Here is a 21,123-nt window from a genome sequence, read left to right on the forward strand (position 1 = left end):
AAATTTATACAATATAAAAAGGTAAGGGAGAGGACCAAGGATCATCTGAGCAACCAACCAGCATCTCGTCGAGTAATCGACCAGCATCTACACAACATGGGTCGAAAATTAACATTTATACCGTAAGTTGTATTTTTCATTAGTACCAAAACGCTGTCATTTATATAAGGCTCCAAGCTTGTCGGATTGGTCTCCTGCGAAAGAGCATAATCTGAATTTATATTTTGGTCTTTAATTCATGTAAAATAAAGTCTTGCTTGTTATAGAAGGAAATTATTAATCTGTTAATTGACATCTGACAGGCAAGAGATTCCAAACTACCTCAATATTTTAACATAATTGTATTTCCTGTTTTAACGCAGTTCGTAAAATTACCTCATTTTATATAATGTAGCTACTATTTTTTCCGTTATGTTATGCGATTTAAAAACTGGCATTTATATACTTAAAGAAATGTAAAGATGAATCGAAAACTAGAACCACATTATGCTTATCATTATCATTATCATTATGCTTATCATATATAACTTCTTGACTCAAAGTGATATTATGATGTAAGTTTCATATTCACAAACATCTTGCTTGACCTTTCATTAACTTGTAATTTTCTTTGATAGGTGTTTTGTTTTAACAAATTACAGGCTATAATCAACGCACAATTTCAAAAATTCAGTTTTAATACTCTTAAATTTGACTTAAATTAAGAAATGTTCATATTTACTGTATTGTAACAGGACAATATGCCTTCAAACAGCAAACACATAATTAAAAGTAGAGGCTGCTCCGGAGGGAAGTCACCGTTAAAAAATTAGTTTTCTTTCTTCAAGTGAGAGAGAAAAGATAACCTAATGGAATTACAAGACGTGGGACTCGATTAGAAACACTATTTTACGGGCCCCAGGTTTCCAACTAACTTGCATATATATATATATATGAAGGGCTTGGAGTAATATAACTTTAAGCCACATTTATACGTATTGTGCAACGAAATTTATCGCTGCACTACAATACAAATTAATGAAGGCAAGAACACCATTTACGATATTTACTGCCATCTAATCTCAATTTTTGCAAATTTGTCAACAGCAACGGGTAGATTTTGTTTTTACAAATGCGGCTTAGCACTATATTGCCCCAAGCCAATTATTTATCTATCTATCTATCTATCTATATATATATATATATATATATATATATATATATATATATATAGGGTGCAAATTACCGGGAGAGATGAGGGGAATTTCCCCCTCAATCACATTTTCTTCCCCCCCCCAAAGAAGTCAGCTGAAGTATATCCACCGGGGATGCTCGCTTCTCCCCCAAACTATGCTCAGTATAACTCCAAATTTCTTCGGAATGATCGATGCAAAACTATTCAGTTTTGGTCATTTCTACTTAAACCTGATTGTCCACTATTTTCAACGTTGTTTAGTTGAACTATATTATTATGACTATGGTTGTTACTTGCAACTGTACCTTCGTACCCTTCAGTTCGTCATCGTTCGTGAATTTGAATGTACTAATTGCGTATAACAAAGCCACATATGGATTTATAAATGTTCTTAGCGGTTGGTCAAGAAGAAGTAAACAAATAGCTTCTTCCACCATACTTGGCGAAGTTCGGACATGCCATATTCATCCTCTACATTTGTATCGATTATCATCTTATTTTAATTTTTGTTATAACATGTTATTTCATTTTCCAGTGTATTCTTTGTTAGTACATGCTCTTCATTCCCTAGTAGTTTGTGTGTATGCAACTCAAAAGTTGCAATTAATTTGTGATAGCAATTTGTGATAGCATAGCAATTACTGCCTTTACAGCTTACGGAAATGAACTTTTGAAACTGTACTCAAAATCTGAGTACATCATTCGTCGTTATAGGTATTCTCTCGTAAGTATATGTTAACGTACACGCTGGGGATTCGCTCCTAGTGAGCAGACATGTTAGTGAAGGTGATTTTTAGGTGAATAAGCGCATAATTGAAGATTTGTTTCAGCATTTGTTAATACGACTGGTTCTCCGTGTCATTGTCCGTGTCTGTATCATAGGTGTCCAAACTCGCGAGCCCGACGCTCGTGAGCTCGGCACTCACGCTCAACCGGGCTCGGGCTCAATAATTGAGCGCGAGCCCGAGTGAGCCCGAGCCCCAATGAAATAATTGAGCGCGAGCCCGAGTGAGCCCGAGCCCCAATGAAATTAGTGAGTGCGAGCCCGAGTGAGCGCGACCCCACTTGAGATTAGTGAGCGCGAACCCAATCGAGAGAAGTAAGTGCGAGCCCGAGTGAGCGCGAGCCCAGTTGAGGGAAGTGATCGCGAGCGCGAGTGAGCGCGAGCCCAATTAAGAGAAATGAGCGCGAGCCCAGTTGGGAGAAGTGATCGCGAGCCCGAGTGAGCGCGAGCCCAGTTGGGAGAAGTGATCGCGAGCGCAAGTGAGCGCGAGCCCAGTTAGGAGAAGTGAGCACGAGCCCGAGTGAGTGCGAGCCCAGTCCAGAGAGATGAGCGCGAGCCCGAGTGAGTGCGAGCCCAGTTAGGAGAAGTGAGCGCGAGCGCGAGTGAGCGCGAGCCCAGTCCAGAGAGATGAGCGCGAGCCCGAGTGAGTGCGAGCCCAGTTAGGAGAAGTGAGCGCGAGCGCGAGTGAGCGCGAGCCCAGCTGAGACGGGTGAGCGCGAGCGCGAGTGAGTGCGAGCTCAGTTGAGAGAAGTGAGCGCGAGCGCGAGCGAGCCCAATGGAAAATGGCCATCTATGATACATTGTAGTGTCAAAATTCTAAAGATATTATTAAATGTGTTTGAAAAAAAAAAAATAATAATACAAAACAAGGTTGAAACTGTTAAACTTGATCACAAATTGATTCATACGAATAATTATTATACAAAGTCAATAGGTATTTATTATCACATTAATAAAGTTTAAGGTTTAGTAAAATTCAAAAGTAATAACGTTATAAAATAAGTAGAATGAAGAGGTCAGAATGCAATCTAACCCTTAGAGGCGTCACTACTATTCTCTTTCAAAATTACAGTGACGAAATCGGTTTGGCATCCGGTTGGGCCCTCAGCTAGTGTGTGAATTTGGCCTTTAGACACACACACTTCAAAATTCCCTTTCGGTCTGTGACATTTAATATATATATATTTAAGGACAAGATATCTAGTTTGACGCTTAAAATTTTATATTTTATCAGATGTTCATTCTTCATTGACTCGAGTAAAACACTAAATTGTAACTGTTTGGATTTTAATCAAACCGACTCCTTCTTCTTTTCTTCGGGGTGCATCGTTTCCACAAAATAAAATAATGTATTATTTGTATGTAAAGGTAAAATGCGACAAGGCCATCATGTCGTTGGTGAACGAATGTTATATTATTTTATGGATGCGATGGACCCAATAATCACCGATACAATTTGGTATCAACATATAAAATGTTTTTTTTAAATTAGGTAGTAATTACCTACAATAAATTTGGATCATAAAATTGGTATTGTAATAAAATTGGTTTATAAAAATGAAAGATATATATAATATATATATAGATTGGCCGTAATAATCAAAAATATTATCAACCTTGAAATTCATTGATGTCGGTAACTTTAAACAAAATTTGATAAGTGTTATTTTAAATTTAAAAAAAAAAAAAAAAAAAAAAAAAAATTTATTCTCGGAAATGAAAAATGTGAATAATAATTGTTTAAAGTAGAATCAAGTAAACCATGGATATGTCATTTTAATTTTTTTTAATGATGGTTGTTAAATGTAACAATTAATTCAGGATGTGAAAATTTTCCAATTTCCGTTCTTTTTAATCTTCCTTCTATGAAAAGAGTCTGTTGGTTCTTAATTGAACATTTTCAACCCACTGATAATCATAGTCAGGCTCGTAATGTTGGCCTCATTTACTTGTTTCGTTGAGGTTATTACAATCTTATTCTTTATGTCTCCACATTGAAAAAAAAAAAAATGGAAAAATTAAGCATGACACGTTTGTGCTGGAAGCCGATTAGCGTTATCTTACGCATTTGTAATTCTATCAGTTTACTGGAAAATTGTCATTTCACGTCATGGATTATTGTGATGTCAGATTGGTGAATGATAAACTCGATTGTGACTTTAATCTCAAATATGACCATGTACCCGGATTTGATAAGTGCAATTCGCCAGTAAGGCCGCACAATTTTTAATATCGGCTAGCGTTCCTTAAGAGAATATGTTGTAAACCTACTAAGTTTGTAGGTAGGAACGGGCCAAAGATTATTAATAATTAATAAATGGTTGATGACATTGAGATACGGGACTGTAGTATCGAACTTTTTCCCCCCCAGGGTATTCTTCTTGTCCTTTTCATGTCTTTATTTTCTCGAAATACCTTCTATAGGTCTAGATACTGACAGTCCAATAGGGGTTGGAACAATTTACCCGATTATGACATAGCTGTAATGCTTGAAGCATTTAGCTGGGATGGGATTTGGATTTAGTGCAAGAGCGATTTATGTAAATCGTCGGGAAGTTCAGCGATCCCGCACACTCTAGCTATGAGAAACTAGTAAGCCAGCGCTCATTGATCTTCGGGATCAAATCATTAACCTATATTTTTGTTTAATTAATGGCTTACGACCTGTTTTGTCAACCAATGACACACAGGGTAGCGCTACGTCAGGCTTAATCGCCGTTTCACTCATACTTGTACATATGTACCCCAATGTTTGATAGTTTATTAGTTAAGTTACGCAAAGCAAGCTTGTATATGAATAGTTCAATTATCTGATACGTAAGGAACAAGATATAAGATAACAATAATAATAATAAGATTCAAATATCACGTATTGCATACAGAAATCATTAGTAATGTCAAACTTTGTAAGTCTTTTTGAGTATATTTACTTTGCATATTTAGTGAATGAATATAGGATTTGGATTTAATCATATACCCTTTTATGTTCACATGTTAGGTTTTTTTTTGTAAGGTTTCACAAATTTTGCATTCATAGTTTAAAAGTTACTGTGTTTTACTGTATGAAAAAAAAAAAATATATAAACTCATATATATACATACACAGAAATGCACATTACAGTAAATTTTGTTGAACTTTAATATAATATACTAATTTTTCAGTCTTTCAATATAATTTGTATTACGTGTAATTTAGTCGTAATGATGCATACAATATTCCAATTAAGTAGGTTAACATTTTTTTAATAAAACGTTCACGTATTAAGTAATAAATAGCCGAGTTATTTAGGGAATTAGCTTTGATACACATTTTTCACATTTTTATTTTTATTTACGATAGTTAAGACCAAAGGCACAAGCAATATGCCTTTTATATGAAAGAAAATCTTGTTTATTTTAATAACTAAAGATTTTTATAAAATGTTTTAATAACTTTTATAAAACATTATAATAATTTTACGAAATGTGCTATAGTAGTTCTAATAATCAATGTCATATTATGTGTTGGTTCATATTTTTAGGTCCTTAGATAAATGTGATGTTTATTAGTAAATATATCGAAGAAACATATGTAAGCAAGTCACTGAAGAAGGTTAGTTAGTAATGCCCGAAATATAGTTCAGTTCAATAATTATGCAGATACTATTGAATTAGATGTTCTTTTTCTTATTGAACTTTTACATTTTTACTTCATTATTTTGGTTATCGATTTAAAAAAAAAAAAAAAAAAAAATGGGAGGTAACGGAGACACACAGATATATTTCCAAACTTTTGGCGCTAATTCTAAAGTAAATTTATCTAAAAGTAAGAATATTAATTTGAACAAAAAAAAAAAAAAAAGAAGAAAGGGGGAAAGAATATATAAATAATTTCTTTTCGTTAACATAGTCCACAATCATTTGTTTTAGTGGGAATAAAATAAGTTTGTATTCCAAGTTTGTTTTGGTCATCGAGAAGTACGAGTGGTAATTGTAATGGATGAGAGGTTAATGACTGCAAAAGAATAATAACAGGTAACAAATTATCTGAGGCATAAGGTGAATATATAACGATGCTTACAAATGGGTTCAAGAAATATTGTGGATATATATATATGTACGTACCCCGTTGACAAAGTATGTCTGGGATAGAAAATAGGCTATGCTCTGATAGCAGTAGCAAGGCTATGCTCCGATAGTAGTAGCGACAAAATGATTTTATGAAAATGTTGTTTACCGAGGTTGACGTTGTGCCCTCGATGTAATTAAATGTGGATGCGATAAAAATGTGTTAATAAGAAAAGCGTTAGAGATGATATTTCTTAAATACATGAACAGTTATGTAGCCTTAATGGATGCCGTCATATTGTTACAGGATAGTTAAACGTTGTTAAGAACAAACTTTTGTTCTAAAGATCCTCTCAAATCTTGAACCACTTGATAGAACATATGAGAATAAGATCTATTGTGAAATATAACTTTTAGGATTGTTGAATTTTGTCCCACCAAATTGATAAGTGAAAGATTTTTTTTTTGAGTTTAATAATGTTAAATTGTAATGACAAAGACTATTACATTGATAATATTTTTCATTTTAGACTGTATTGATTTCTTTTGAAATGCTCGAAAAAGATATCCGTACTGTTCGTGAAAAAAAAAAAAAAGAGAAAAGGAGTTTTTCAAAACTTGTTTGTAGCCAATAAGTATTGAGGTTTATCTATTGTAAAGCAATGCACAAATTCGATTCCGTTATTGATTCCATTTTAATTTTCGAATCCCGAATCCGTTTCCGATACGTTCCCAGTTTAAAAAAAAAAAAAAAAAAAAAAAAAAAAAAAAGTCACGTATAATTTCATTAGGTCGAAAGAATATTTCTTTTCATATAATCTTAACTATTCACCCAAATGGGACTTGTATACTTGTTAAATAACGTTTTTGTAATGCTGTAGTGAATAGATTTTGTTGATAGTGAATGTTCATAAAACATAAGCACATGGTGAGAAACCATAGTTTAGAATATCGAGTGAAAATTACCAAAATGATAGAAAATTACATATTTTAATGAAAAGACATTAAAAGACAGAAAACATTTCATAATTATATAAAAAGTGACTAAAAAAAAAAAAAAAAAAAAAGTGACCGAACATACAGGTGTAAAGACCTATCGCTCAAAATAATAGCAAGGCGTATAAAATAGTGCAAAATGGTGTTACTAGTGCTTCGTAAATAATGCTCCACCAATAATGCTCCTACAACAGTGAATAGTTCCTCCAAATTATAATGCTAATGTTTCACATTTATCCCAAGTTGCTCCTATATAGTGTTATTATGTTCGTCCCCACAAGGAAACGTTGTGTTCACCATTATCATGAAACAGTAAAATCGAACCATATACAGGGTGCATCAAAATTAAGGACCAGATGTAAACACCCAGGGTCCTTTGGCAATTTTGTCAATACAATATTGCCAAATTCTCTGTGGGCGCCATTTGCTATCGACCACCGACAGCAAGAAAAATTAATGCGTATAGTTTATTAAATTTATAATTGACTTTTGGTGATAAAACATAGTAGTTGGCAACTCTATGCATGCTTGTTCAGCACATGATTTCTCTTCGACGCCACAAACTGACTTTTCTTGTGAATGTGTGTGTGTGCAAAGCAGAGATTCTTTGTCTCAAAGATGTTGAAACTTCCGGTTGAACAGCTTCGAGAATGTTCTAGAAACTACTAGATCATTTCGTACTTCCGGTGATTTTCTAAAGTGAGTGGTGATTGGACAACTTTTCAATTACTGACCAATCAAAAACTATGTTGCATCCCAAGTATACTCTGCTCACATGCTTGTGTACTGGAGGAAGCGCGTCAAATAATCGGGACCTTGTGACTAAAAGCGTAAGATGTGCATCCCGAGTTGTGTGATATTCTGTTGGGAATAATGTCATTTTAGTTGAGAATCAGTGCCTAGTGTGCAAAGACGAGTGGATTTAACACGTAAAAGTAAAAGTTCTAAAATCACGAATTGCGTTGAATTGGAACTCAGCATGTCGGAGGAAACAACAGGACCAACTTAATACTTTCAAGGAGCATCAAAGCGTGAGTAGTATTAATTGATGTGATAGGAGCGACCCAACCAGAACTCGTGTGTGCATCCTCCAAAACTTTACTAGCCTTAGAAATATACCAGCAGTTTAAGGTGAGAGTGATCGCGTCTTTTGAATCGTGAATTATGTGCTAGTCATATCGCCTTCTATTAACGTTAAAAGTCGACTTAAAAGAAAAAAAAAAAGGATAATCATATGGATATCCGACAATCAGGCCACCATTAAAAAAAAAAAAAAAAAAGGATAATCATATGGATATCCGACAATCAGGCCACCATTAAAAAAAAAAAAAAAAAAAAAGAAGTAAAATCGCATGCGTATTCTTATTTTTCAGTACATGTAATTTTATTGCTCTTAAACAGTCTTTAGCTAGCTAGGAATATTATAAAGAAAAGTTGTCATTTATAATACGAGCTCTAATGTTGTTGTATATTTAATACGAATGATAAAAATGTTGTTGTGTGATATCCATGTTTAATGCTTGTTGTCCATTTCAGCTCAGGTGTATTTTAATATCAGGATTTATAATGTAGTGTCCAGTGCATGTATGATTATTACTCTTACTTCTTGTCAAATATGAACAGTCTATAACTAAGTCCCGGAGTTTCTATCTTATTGCTTTCCTCGAATTTTGTTTGTTGTTGTTTTTAGTTTGGAACATGTACGCGAGAACAGGTCGCGGAACGTACATAATTACAATTATGCTTGTGTAGTGAACTATCACTCGCGACAAACTTTGCATTCAGGTTAAAAAAAAAAAAAAAAAAAAGAAAAGTAAAATCAACATTTTCTGCTAATACTTATTTTTTGTTGATAGTTCGGACGCGACCAAACACGTTGCTACCAACTCTTCTGCTTGAGTCGGTCCCAAGCTCAGGCAGAGGTTGGCAAAACATGTATATACTTCCGGGTGAAGGGAATGATTGGGAAAGTTCTAGTTCAAAATTAATGTAAACGAGAGACGTAAATAAGCTTGTTTGACCTCCCTTCACCAAGGCGATAGTAATATGCAGTGGCGTAGCAGCTGCCCCCGCAGCCCCCGCAGTGCGGGGGGGCCCTGAGGTATAGGGGGCCCCGAAGTCTTGCGATGAATAAAGATTTAAAGAAGTAGAACTTCAACCTTACGTCTGTCAGCTTTACAACTAGGGCCCCTTCTCTATACTTTGCGGGGGGACCCGCAAAAGTGTGCTACGCCACTGTCGATATGGTATAAGGTTCCGTCTCGGAATATCAAATTGGCTTGCGTGAAGAAGTTAGAAGAGACTGGTAGTGTGTTGGATGTGGCACAGATTTAGTTTACAAACTGGGGTAACACGATGTTCTGTACCCCATCGCAACTGACCATATAACGTTCTTTCCTTTTTCGGTTTTCATGTCGCCAACCAATAAAAGTTATTACGCCTGTGCAATATTCAATTTTCAAATGTGTCAGTCGGCTCGGCGCCACCCTGTAAATATAACTTTGTAAAATAAGAATTAGAAAGGAACGAAATGAGATAACTTTAATGAATAGTGATTAACAATACATTGTAAACAGTAAGTAAAAGATACGCGACACTGTACGTAATTAGAATTAATACTTGCTTACCTTCATGGTTCGAGGTGGTAATTCCTTTTGGTCTTTTGGAAGGTATTGTAAAAGATAACTTCTTTCGGCCTGAAACGGAGAGTAACCTGGCTTCAAGTCCATTCGCTTTTCCACCTCCTGCTTAACTGAAAAAAAAAACAATGCTATTGGTGTGATCGTAAATCGCAATTAATAATTACCTAAACACTCACACTTGGCAATCATTAAATTAACCTTGAAGTATCTATATTAGGAAGTCGCTAAAAAGAACATACATACCATCACATTAGCTTGTTCTCCTCCCCTTAGTAGTTCAAATCGAGGAATGTTTTCGGATTTATACAGGATGTTTCAAAGCAACACCGACAATGTTTGGGAAGCGATTCCTGACACGAAGATAAGACGAAAAGTATAGATCAACCTGGGTGGACAAATGTTTCCTTTCGAAGTTATAGGCTGCTAAAAACATGAAAGAAAGAACTTGAAAGGTCCATAACTCCAATACTATGGGACCTACAGTAGTCGGATTCAGACTTTATTTAGGAACTAGTATGTGCTCTATCGAAATATCCATGTTTCAGAATCCTAAGATATTTCCGCAACAACTTTTATAGAGGTAGTTGGTGAGTACTTCAAATTATATGCCCGTAGCCAAATTGCCTCTATAAAAATTGATGCGTGAGTATCTTCGGATTCTGAAACATGTATAATTTACCCAGGCTTGGTCCGCCCCCTCCCTGGTCAATCCCAGGCTATGTGAGTTTGTGGTGGACAACGCTACCACAGTGGATATTCCAGAGTTCTGTATCCTTCCCTATTTTCATTCCACCAACTCTATTACAACTAGGTATAATCATTCCCTTCAAACAGAAAACTCAATGATGGAAACAATTTCTGTAGACATTTTCAACTAAGAGGATCACCTGGAATACTTGATTGTTTGGTTTGGAATTTACAAGGCGACTATTTGAAGCGATCGCAACGCGTTTTTATTGCTCATGCTTACGCTTGGAATACACTGACCATGTATTTAAATGACTAATCACAAACGCGAAAGCAATAAAAACGTCAGCTCGAGCGTATTTGGTGCGTTTCGGAACAATAGACCGCCTGCTGTTTTAAAGATGTCAAAAGGAAGGGAAAAAGGAAAGACGTGTTGCCAGGCAAGGGGAATTTAGCAAGAAACAGCTGCTTTGAAGATGCTTTGTGCAGAGTATTGGAACACTGCTATTATAGACCTGGACTTAGCAAGAAAGACTTGGGAACCCTGACTGGCTCACAGTATGATTTATAACTCTGGCAAAAGTAAAGTTACCAAATAGCCACCTTGGTTGCGTTCGCTCTAGGGGGTAACGCTTCGAAAACACATTCTCAAATAGCCAGAGACTTAAGCAACCGAACTATATGAGATATAAATCTAGTTTAAATTTGAATGCAAACATTGAGGTCTCACCGTGAGCATAGAACCTCAGTTTCCCGCTCGACCAGTGTTGCCAGATTGGGCTACAAGTAGCGGATTGGGCGATTTTTAAGTGCCCTTTCTACCAAAATTTCAAATTGGGCGACACGCTATTTTTTGGGCTACTTTTAATTATCTGCAAGCTACAACTCTTAAGAATGCGCTAGAAATCACAAATTACAGTAGAGTCCCGATTATCCGAGCTAATCTGGACCAGGGCTAACTCGGATAAGCAAAAACTCGGTTAACACGGATGTATTCATTTAAAAAAATGTACAGTATTTATTATTGATGTTTATTAATTATTTCTCTTTATATTTACTGTATTTATTATTTTTATTGGACATACAGTACAGTACCTACATATGTACATAAGAAATTATCCATTTTTTAAAAGTTACTAACGGTCACTTTACCAATCAGTTGCCACCTTTTTGATAGTTTTCTCACGATCTAATCCAGCGTTTCCCAACCTTTTTCAACTTGCGGCACACTACGGATGTAATATGAATTCTCGCGGCACACTCATAGATTTTATCATTTGTAAATATAAAATACTGTTTTTTTTTTTTTTTTTTTTTTTGTGATTACTGATCTCCTTCTCACAGAGAAGAAAGGTCGATTACTGGTTTTCCCCCGTGGTAAATCATTATGTTAATTTTTCATTATAATTTAAAAATAGAAAAGAATTGCAATGAAATATTGGACTGTTTTTTTTTTTTTTTTTTTTTTAAGTGCGCTTTCTTTTTCGAAAACTGTATCCAACCTTTCATTAGGAAGGAAGATCACTAAATAACGAACGAACAAACAAATCTCTTTTACTTCTAAAACACAAATGTAGGTAATTTGTATGCATACATTGCTTTGTCGAAAGGATTGAATATTTTAAATTTCAAGTACGAAATAGTCTGCAACAATAAAGAAGCAATAATTTTCATGAGGATAATAACAAATATTTTTTTCAACTTAAAAATATACAGAAAAGTATAACACGGTACGAAACTTAAAATTGTAGATTCATAGTAATATGAAATACAAATACAGATTTTTCCTTATGTTTTGCAATTTGATTGCTGTAGAATTAATAATTTTGTGTTGTTTCCTCGCGGCACACCAGCGCTACATTCATGACACACCGGTTGGGAAACGTTGATCTAATCGATTAATAGCTATAAGCTTATCTTCTAATGATAGAACACTTTTTTTTTTTTTTTTGCAACCATTTCTACAAATAGTCACGAGAACTAAAAGAAACACCCACCGCCGCTCACACTGCTCTGTTGTTAGACAAAATACGTCTTCTGTGACTTCGGCGCAAGAAGTGATACTCAAGACGTGCAAGAATTAGAGCTCGCTGGCTTAAATGTGGCAACGTCACTCGGGGGTTGTTATCTTTAAGCTAGCTTCATTTTGTCTTTGCTGCTGAAACAAAAGCCTGCAGACTACTTATTGTTGTAACCAGACTAGCTTTTAAAAGATTTTTTGGGGGTGGAGGGGTTAAGCTCGGATAACACGAAAACTCGGTTAATCGAAACTCTACTGTATTAATTTTATATAATGCAATAAAAGTTTTGTTTCTTCAGTATTGTATTCACAATGAATAATAGTTTTCCTAAAACTAACATGTTCGGTATTAGTTCAATTCTTGTTTTTAGTCTCCAGATCTGACAACACTAGACTTTCGTTGAGTTCGCGCCAGTGGCGTATTTACGATTTTGTTTCGGGAGGGGGGCTTTGCCTCAAAATGTGAAAATTGTGCAAGATATTTCATATACTTTACTATAGTAAGTACGATTTCGGGGGGGGGAGCTTAAGCCCGAAAGCCCTCCCCCCGAAATACGCCACTGGTTCGCGCTGTTGCAATACGCATTGACCATGTTGCTCTCTCAATTAATGCTTTGTCCTAATAGTTATGCGAAGCTGTGTAAATACGAACATCGCAAATTTGTGTTCCTGTATTGTCCGTATTATCATAATGCGTAAGTAAATTTACAATAAACCTTCGATTTTTAGGATTTAAGATTTAGATTTCTGGGTTTTCGATACTAAGGCCATTTAGCCCGTCACGTATGAGGGACGGCGTCCCTCGGCGATCCCACTATCCGGGGAAAGGGAGGGAAGCAAACGGACCAGGAGGTTTATACACTGTTTCGACCGAGGGCCACCACCGGGAAGAACCGAACCCGGGACCGATCGCACCGAAGACGAGAGCGTTAGCGACTATGTTACGCGGTACCACAATAAATCTTCAAAACTTCATTGCTCCCAGATAAAAAAAAATAGTAAGTGAATTAAAGAAGTGAGAAATAGCAGTAAATAAACATACCATAAACGTTGTAAAATATATTTCAGAGTCCACAAAACTGATTGGAGCAAGCATATCTCTTTGAAAATCAGAAAAGTCGCTAGTTTTATACTATCACCGCCTACCAAGTTCGTTGCACACTGCCATTCTAACAGCTACTATAGCGTTTGATCTAACACCATGGCCAACAATTCGAAACTGCAGTCGCCGCCTGACCATTGCCAACCCAGAAATCTGACATTTTTATGTTTGGGCTACAAATAGTTCAAATCCGCTACGTTTGAAGCACAACCTCGCTACTTTTTTTAATCTTCATATCTGACTACACTGTACCTGACCCCAGGCCCTACGTCGACCAAGGAGACTAAACTATAGTTGATTTTCTGTGGAAATTATTAAAACTTGAATACAGATCACTTACTTTCCTGAAGAGTACGCTTCGGCTCATCTGTTGCTACCAGTGTTTGCACAAATCGACATGAAGAAATCTTCTTTCTTCTGCAAATCCTGTATAAACAAAAAGTAGACAATTACTCTCATGTTTGTAACCCATTTAATCACAAAAGTCACATGTGCTCGCTGCTTTCCTTATCTTTGTTCTTCCTTCGTAAGTAGCTCAATAATGGTGACAATTTTCGAAAATGAATAATTTAATTCTTAAGACTACTCACTTTTTTCTGATTGCAGAAGAAAACCGTACTCCCATTAAATAACAAGGCGAGTATTCAATTAGAACTCGAAGTTCCCGTTTCCTCCCACTTTCTCATTCCATCAATTCTTTCATCATAATTCAGTTGCTTTAATCATCGTCTCCCTTAGCCTAACAGGCATAACTCTGGGACGTTAAACTGAAATATTTCGTTTTATTTCATTTGCAACTTTAAAAAAGCGTTGGATACACTGTAACAATGAAACCCCTCAGTTCCTCGGCCCCGATGCGCTCACTCATACGGGAAGGTCCCACAAGTTGTCGGTCAAGCCTGATTTCCACATAGCACATCTGATAGAGCATGAGGGAAAAAAAAAAAACTAGATTTAAGGTGCTATGGAACAGAAGGATAGGAGCTACGCGGCTTCAAAATTTGAAATGAAATGAAATGAAATCTTTGAGTTTTACGTCCCACGCTTATGCCGGTTAGGCTAAAGGAAACGGTAATGATGAATAATGAATGAAATGGTGGAATGAAGAAAGTGGGAGGAAACGGGAGAACCCCGAGAAAACCCACGCACACGGTGTTTGTCCACCATAAAGTTCACTTGGTGGGGGCTGGGACCGAACCCGGGACTCCAAGCACCAGAGGTGAACGCTCTACCACTTAGCCACCGCGGCCCCTCTTCAAAATTTGAATATCCAAAAAATTTAAATCATGGAATTATGTACGATTAAAATAAATATCTTGAAAACCGTTAAAGCAATCAAAACAAAAGTTGCACAGTATAATGAGAACAAAATGTCCTATCGTAAACCACAAACAGTGTTGCCATAGGTGAAGCAGTGTTGCCATAGGTCAAGCAGTGTTGCCATGCGTGAAGCAGTGTTGCCAACTCAGCATAAAACATTTTGTTTGAAATAGCACCATATACAAGTGTGCACAGATTTAAAAATCCACTGTTATCACTAAATATAACAGTGAAGTGTAATGCTACAGTGTTGCACACTATTTGGAACTACGACTGCAGAAAATGTTCAATGGAAAAGTCTGATATGTGGCGACAGATGCTAATAAAGGAATTAATTAGAAAAAGTGAGGGTTTTGCATTATTCTTCTGTAGCCCCGATGAATAAGCAGACAAATCACGAAAACAAAATGATACATGCGAGCAAAGAAACACGTGTTTTCTAATTCTGTAAACTGGTTCTCCAGATTATATTTGGAAGAGTAGTTTCTTGGTTTCTGTCTTTCGTGTTGAGTGACATATTATTTTACTTCCTTTCCTACATACCATATGATTATGTTTGTACACCGTAATATTACCATATTCACATTGGAAATATAATTATTTTATTACTAGGCCTACCTCATTTCATTTTTAGACGGCCAGGATAACCGTGTGGTCTAGAAGGTTAGACAACCGACATATTAGGGATCGCGGGTTCCAATCTTGCCTCGGACATATTCTTGTACTTTTCACCTTACATTTCATTGTTATCTTTCTCTTTCATAGTGGTTCGCATCCCATTTTACACTATAGGTCCCGTCCTATATAGCTTCGGAGCTGACACAGGACGTAAAAATGGCATCAGTCAATTTCGTTTTTCAAATGCATCAATATTTTGTGAGTGCTGACATTTTGCTAAGTTATACTATCGGTGTTATGCCTTTGAACTAAATTAATAGTATGAGACCTGGATTCCTTTATTAGGCTACCATCTGTTGCCAGCCACATATCAGACTTTTCCATTGAACATTTTCAGCACACGTATCTGTACTACTACATTTCACTGTTATGATAATAGTGCATTTTGAATCTGTGTATACTTGTATATTGTGCTATTTCAAACAAAATATTTTTATGCTGAGTTGGCAACACTTTTGTGGATTTCGATAGGCATTTTTTTCTCATTATATTGTGCAACTTTTGTTTTGATTGCTTTAATAATTTTCAAGACGTTTACTTTAAACGTACATAATTCCATGACATAATTTTTTGGATATTCAAATTTTGAAGCCCCATAGCTCCTATCCTTCTTGTCCATAGCACCTTAAATTTTACTCATTTTCATTTCTCATGATGCTCTATCAGATGTGCTATGTGGCAATCAGATTTTAGCGACATCTTGTGGGATCTTCCCGTGTCAGTAACTGCTATAAATAAAATACTGGCGCCTCGAGGCAAAATCGACACATGGCTTTGGATTGATTATTTTAACAAAAGAAACACTGACCAAAGCTTAAAACACACTTTATTTTAAATTATAATTTGTAACGGTTTCGGATATCTCCTTCTTCAGACAATATCGAAAATAAAATCTGTCTGTCTGAAGAAGGATATGTTAGATATCCGAAACCGTTACAAATTATAATTTAAAATAAAGTGTGTTTTAAGCTTTGGTCAGTGTTTCTTTTGTTAAAATAACATACAGCATATTGGAAGAGTAATATGCCGTGAGAGAAGTTACAAATTTTAAAGAGCATTATGAATCAGTGGTAGAGCGCTCAGCTCTGGTGCTAGGGATTCCTGTTGCGATTCCAAACCATGCAGTGCTTCTGATGAACAAACATCGTATGCATCAGTTTTCTCCAAATGAAACATTTCCGTCTTACATTTCACAATTATACCGTGCGGACTAAAGTAGACAATGATGATGAGAATGGATAAAGTTGTGAAATTAATTAACTGAAAGAACCTCGAGAAAACACTCACACACACGATTTCTGTCCAGAGGGCCCAAGTGGCGTAGTCGGCAACAATTTCGTCTTAGGTGCAAGCGGTCCTGGGTTCGATTCTCGGTGCAGACACTCGGTCGATAAAGTATAAAAGCTGTTTCAAGCCATTCATCCTGTGATGATATTTACCTTCATTTTCCTCGTTCACTCAAGGCAAATGCCGGGAAGGTAACTAACAAAGATCCTAGTGCACTTTCTTCCTTCCCCTTCCTTTTTTACCTTCTCCACTTCCAAGGACGCTGATCCTGGAGGAGCCGGGAGGCGAAGGCCCCAATGCTTACGTGTGCCCCATGTATTTTTATCTGTATTTTTATTGTTATATGTATTTTTTATAAATATAGAATATTTGGTATAATTTGAATTCAATTTGTCTTAATATCCTGACATGTGCCTTCTCAGAACCTTGTCTGCAACCAAACACACGTCTGGATTCCTCCCCCTCCCAAAGTTACAGAGAAACCGGCGCCCTTATCCACTTCCCCGGGTAAAGTGATTGCCAAGGGAAGTCATCTCTCACACGTGCCGGGTTAACATGGCCATAGACAAAAATGAAATCTTTCAGTTTAACGTCCCACAATTTTGCACTTTAGGCTAAGGGAGATGATGTTTAAAGTAAGTGAATGTGATGGAAGAATTGGTAGAATGAAAAAGTAGGAGGAAACGGGAATACCTCGAGAAACCCCACGGACACGATGCTGTACACTACAAGCTTACTTGGCTGAGGATCGAACCAGGAACCCCATCAGGATCCTGCCACCTACAGTCGAACAATTTGTCCATGCCGATCAGATGCCGCCGGTCGGATTGCCGGCGCCGGACATTGGCGTCTTTCCGCGCGATTTTCGACCGGTCTTGCCGAGCAGTCAGCAAACAGCCTTAAATGAGCATAAAATGAGTTGGCGCCGCCGTCGAAAAGAGGCCAGCATGAGTCTGCAGAGGGTCGGAAAGAGGCCTTTCCGACTGTTTTGCCGACTCTGACGGTCGGCAACAGTCGGTAAAGAGTCGGCAAAGAGCATTTTATTTTACGATTTTCGACCACTTGCCCCCTCGGCAAAAGGTCGGCAACTTTGAACAAGTAGATCGTCGTGCCGCCGCGGACGAGTCCTGGCTGCCTCCGGCGGTCTGCCACCGTCGACGGCGTCAATCCCTCTTTCCGACCGCGACTTCGTGATGGAGTAAGTGCTCTACCACTGAGGCACCATGCTCCCTATGGCCATAGATGCTGAAATCCCAGAAATCTAATTCCTCATTGTAACGCTGTCTGTCCACCACAAAACAGACTTGATGCGAGCTGAGATCAAATCAGGGGCCCAATGATTTACCACTAAACCACCGTGGCCCTCGAAGTTTTTCCATTTCCTCCACGTACTTATAGTCCATCAATTCTTATGCATTCATTCACTTTCATTGCCCATCTGTCCCCTTTAACCTACAAAGTTTAACCGTGGATTAAAGCTAAAGATGTAATTTCATTCTTCAAGTTACGAAACTTTCCCCCAATTCGCTTTTATTTGCCCTTTTCTGCACCAGGGTGTATTGAACACGATAAATTTATTTAATTACCTCAGACTTAACAGGTAGGTTTCTGCTTCTGTGTTCGTTCTATTTCCGGTTTCAATACTGATTTTCACAGAGAAAAAATCGTAAGAGATATTGACATATATACAGTATATATATATCGATATATCGCAATCCACTCAGCTTCCCAAAAATGGGTTTCATGTCCCCCCTTAACCATCTGTTCAATCCAGAAGTGGTTCAAATTAAGGATTTCGAGTTTCAACCTTTATCAGTATAGAACCAAAACAGTAAGCGAGTAATGTCTTTCTGATATGGAACCAGCGTAAGAGGAACAGGTTCTATCTTTCATCTTATTAATCTATTGCAACCAGCAGTTATACATGTACTATTTCAAGTTTGAGCACTGAATTCTCGTAGTTCGAAAGTCTACTGTACTTTTACATTCTGTACTTCACTTGTTTCTCTATAGCAGCGTTTCCCAACCGGTGTGCCGCGGCACACTGGTGTGCCGTGAATGGGCCGCTAGTGTGCCGCAAGGAATGGAAACAAAATTATTAATTTTATAGCAATCAAATTGCAAAACGTAGGGCAAAATGTATATTTGTATTTCACATTACTATGAACCTCTACTATGAATCTACAATTTTAAGTTTCATACCGGGTTACTGTTCTGTACATTTCTAATGTTGAAAAAAGTATTTGTTATCATTGTTCTGATCATTATTGCTTCTTTATTGTTGCAGACTATTTCGTAACTTGAAAATTTAAAATATCATTCAATCCTTTCCACAAATTACCTACATTTGTGTTTTAAGAGTAAAAGAGATTTGTTTGTTCGTCCGTTATTTAGTGATCTTCCTTCTTAGTAAAAGGTTGGATACGTTTCTAAAAAGAAAGCGTATTTTTAAAAACCTGAGTCCAACATTTCATTGCAATTGTTTTCTATTTTTAAATTAGAATGAAAAATAAGCATAATGATTTACCACGGGAAAAAACCAGTGATAGAGTTTTCTTCGCTGTGAGAAGGAGATCAATAATCAAAGAAAAATACCGCTGTGTTTTATATTTACAAATAATAATATCTGTCAGTGTGCCGCGAGAATCCAAGTAACACCTGTAGTGTGCCGCAAGTTGAAAAAGGTTGGGAAACGCTGCTCTATAGTGATCAGCATTAAAACCGGAAATGGTTAATTTCTACCACTTCCGGAACTTTTCACCCTCTACATCAGCCATGTGCAACAGCCTAACCCTGTGTCCCGGCCCGCTGGTCAGTTATTGAAAACAATAATTATTATAATTTTTCTTTTTTACAAGGATTGCTAGATGTACACTAATGTCCAAAATTATTGTCGCATGTCTATAAATATGTTTATGTAGGAATATAATTTGATAACGAATTCGACCGGTATTTCTTCTAATGTTAGTATGTGTATAATCAGCAAAGACATGTATGTGGCAAATTGCATGTCAAAAGAGCAGTAAATAAAAACAATAAAACGAAAATAAAATTTTCTTTTCCATTTAGCAACATTTTGTTTTACTCATTCTAATTTTCGTATTTATAATTCTTCTCCTATGAAATTTACCACAAATATACATTTCCCGATTATACATAAAGTATCAGTATTAGAAGTACCCTACAAAATCATTATCAAGTTATATTCTTACAAGAAGATAAATTATAGATATGCGACAATCATTTTGGACATGAGTGTACCTACAAAGTCCTAAATACATTATTCTGCTCCTCTTTAGTGAGTAAATATTTTGGTTACCAGTATAACAGTTGTTTTGTGTTATTGTGATGTAAATTACGATGAACATGTTCCATCATTTAATACTAACTATTCAATTGTAGTAAAAAATGATATACCTACAGTGAGGCCCGCGACGCCATGTGTGATTGGTCCGCCCACTGTTCCAAGTTGCACAACCCTGCTCTACATCTTGGCCAAAATTCATAATGATAGGCCTACATCAATTAGTTCCTGAGATTTTTTTTCTTTCCCAGACGTATATATGGATAGAGACACAGGGTAAATAGGGCCTACGTAAAGCACTTTTGCTAAACCAAACTCCTAAATGATTAATTAAATGTTTTAATGAAGCATAAAGTTTGTTTCCTCGATCCCATTGGTTGTGTTTTAACCTTTTATGGGGCGTTTACACTTAGTCAATTTGCGTTCGATTCGGTTGAATTGACGTCACTTTCAACTTAATCAACCGTGTAAACAGGACTTCAACTTAATCGCTTGTTGATCGAAAGCGACTAATCGACTAGCAACTGAATTGAAAGACGTTATATTTTCTGTGGTCGATTCTATTTTCTTCTGCTATAACACCGCAAATTGTACCAATTACTTTTTGCTTGGACATCTTTAAAATTGCCAGTCGATTTCGAATCGACCAGAGGAGAGCGAGTCGACAAGCAGCATTCAATTTCGGTTGAAACAATTGAACACATCCATCGATCTGATTCGGCCTAGTTGTTTTGATTTAGTCGCAAATGCAGCGAGTCGATTTAGCCGTGCGACTAAATCGACCAAGTGTAAACGCCCCATTACAAGTTAAATGTTGAAAACCTAAAAACAACTACTGCAGTGCATATCACGCTTAGCATTAGAATAGAAAGTACGAGTAGAATAACAAATGAATACTTACTCTTTATGCTTCGAATGTATACTTCTTAGCAATAACCTCGACCAACTAGACGTCATTGTAAATTGATATTTGTTCTCCTCCGGCAGACCTACAATAAAGATATTAGACAATTATTTAGAAACGATGGCAACACTGCTACCAGCTGAAAACAGCAATTGCGTCATTCTTTGTGTGGGTCAAA

General features: G+C 36.6%; 2 protein-coding genes across 6 annotated transcripts in view; one reads left to right on the forward strand and one right to left on the reverse strand.

Moving 5' to 3' along the window:
• LOC145693678 (acyl-coenzyme A thioesterase 9, mitochondrial-like) overlaps positions 1 to 21,123 on the reverse strand; it is a 154,138-nt gene that overhangs the window by 75,583 nt on the left and 57,432 nt on the right. Inside the window, exons 3-5 of the mRNA XM_081769925.1 lie at positions 20,943 to 21,030; positions 13,793 to 13,878; positions 9,629 to 9,753 (exon numbers count right to left, since the gene is read on the reverse strand). Coding sequence (XP_081626051.1) covers positions 9,629 to 9,753; positions 13,793 to 13,878; positions 20,943 to 20,998 — 267 coding nt within the window. The 5' untranslated portion in view covers positions 20,999 to 21,030. The remainder of the gene's footprint in view (positions 1 to 9,628; positions 9,754 to 13,792; positions 13,879 to 20,942; positions 21,031 to 21,123) is intronic.
• Positions 48 to 21,123, forward strand: part of LOC145693676 (uncharacterized) — a 206,828-nt gene continuing 185,752 nt past the window's right edge. The window contains exon 1 of one of the 5 annotated variants that reach the window (XM_081769921.1): positions 48 to 122. The gene's annotated coding sequence lies outside the window, so the exon portion shown is untranslated. Of the gene's footprint in view, positions 123 to 2,567; positions 8,133 to 21,123 lie in introns of those variants that run through there. The other 4 variants (XM_081769922.1, XM_081769923.1, XM_081769918.1 and 1 more) reach the window with 4 other exon arrangements.

Source organism: Thermobia domestica, chromosome 8 (assembly GCF_964235325.1).
Source record: "Thermobia domestica chromosome 8, izTheDome1.hap1.1, whole genome shotgun sequence".
NCBI classification, from domain to species: domain Eukaryota; kingdom Metazoa; phylum Arthropoda; class Insecta; order Zygentoma; family Lepismatidae; genus Thermobia; species Thermobia domestica.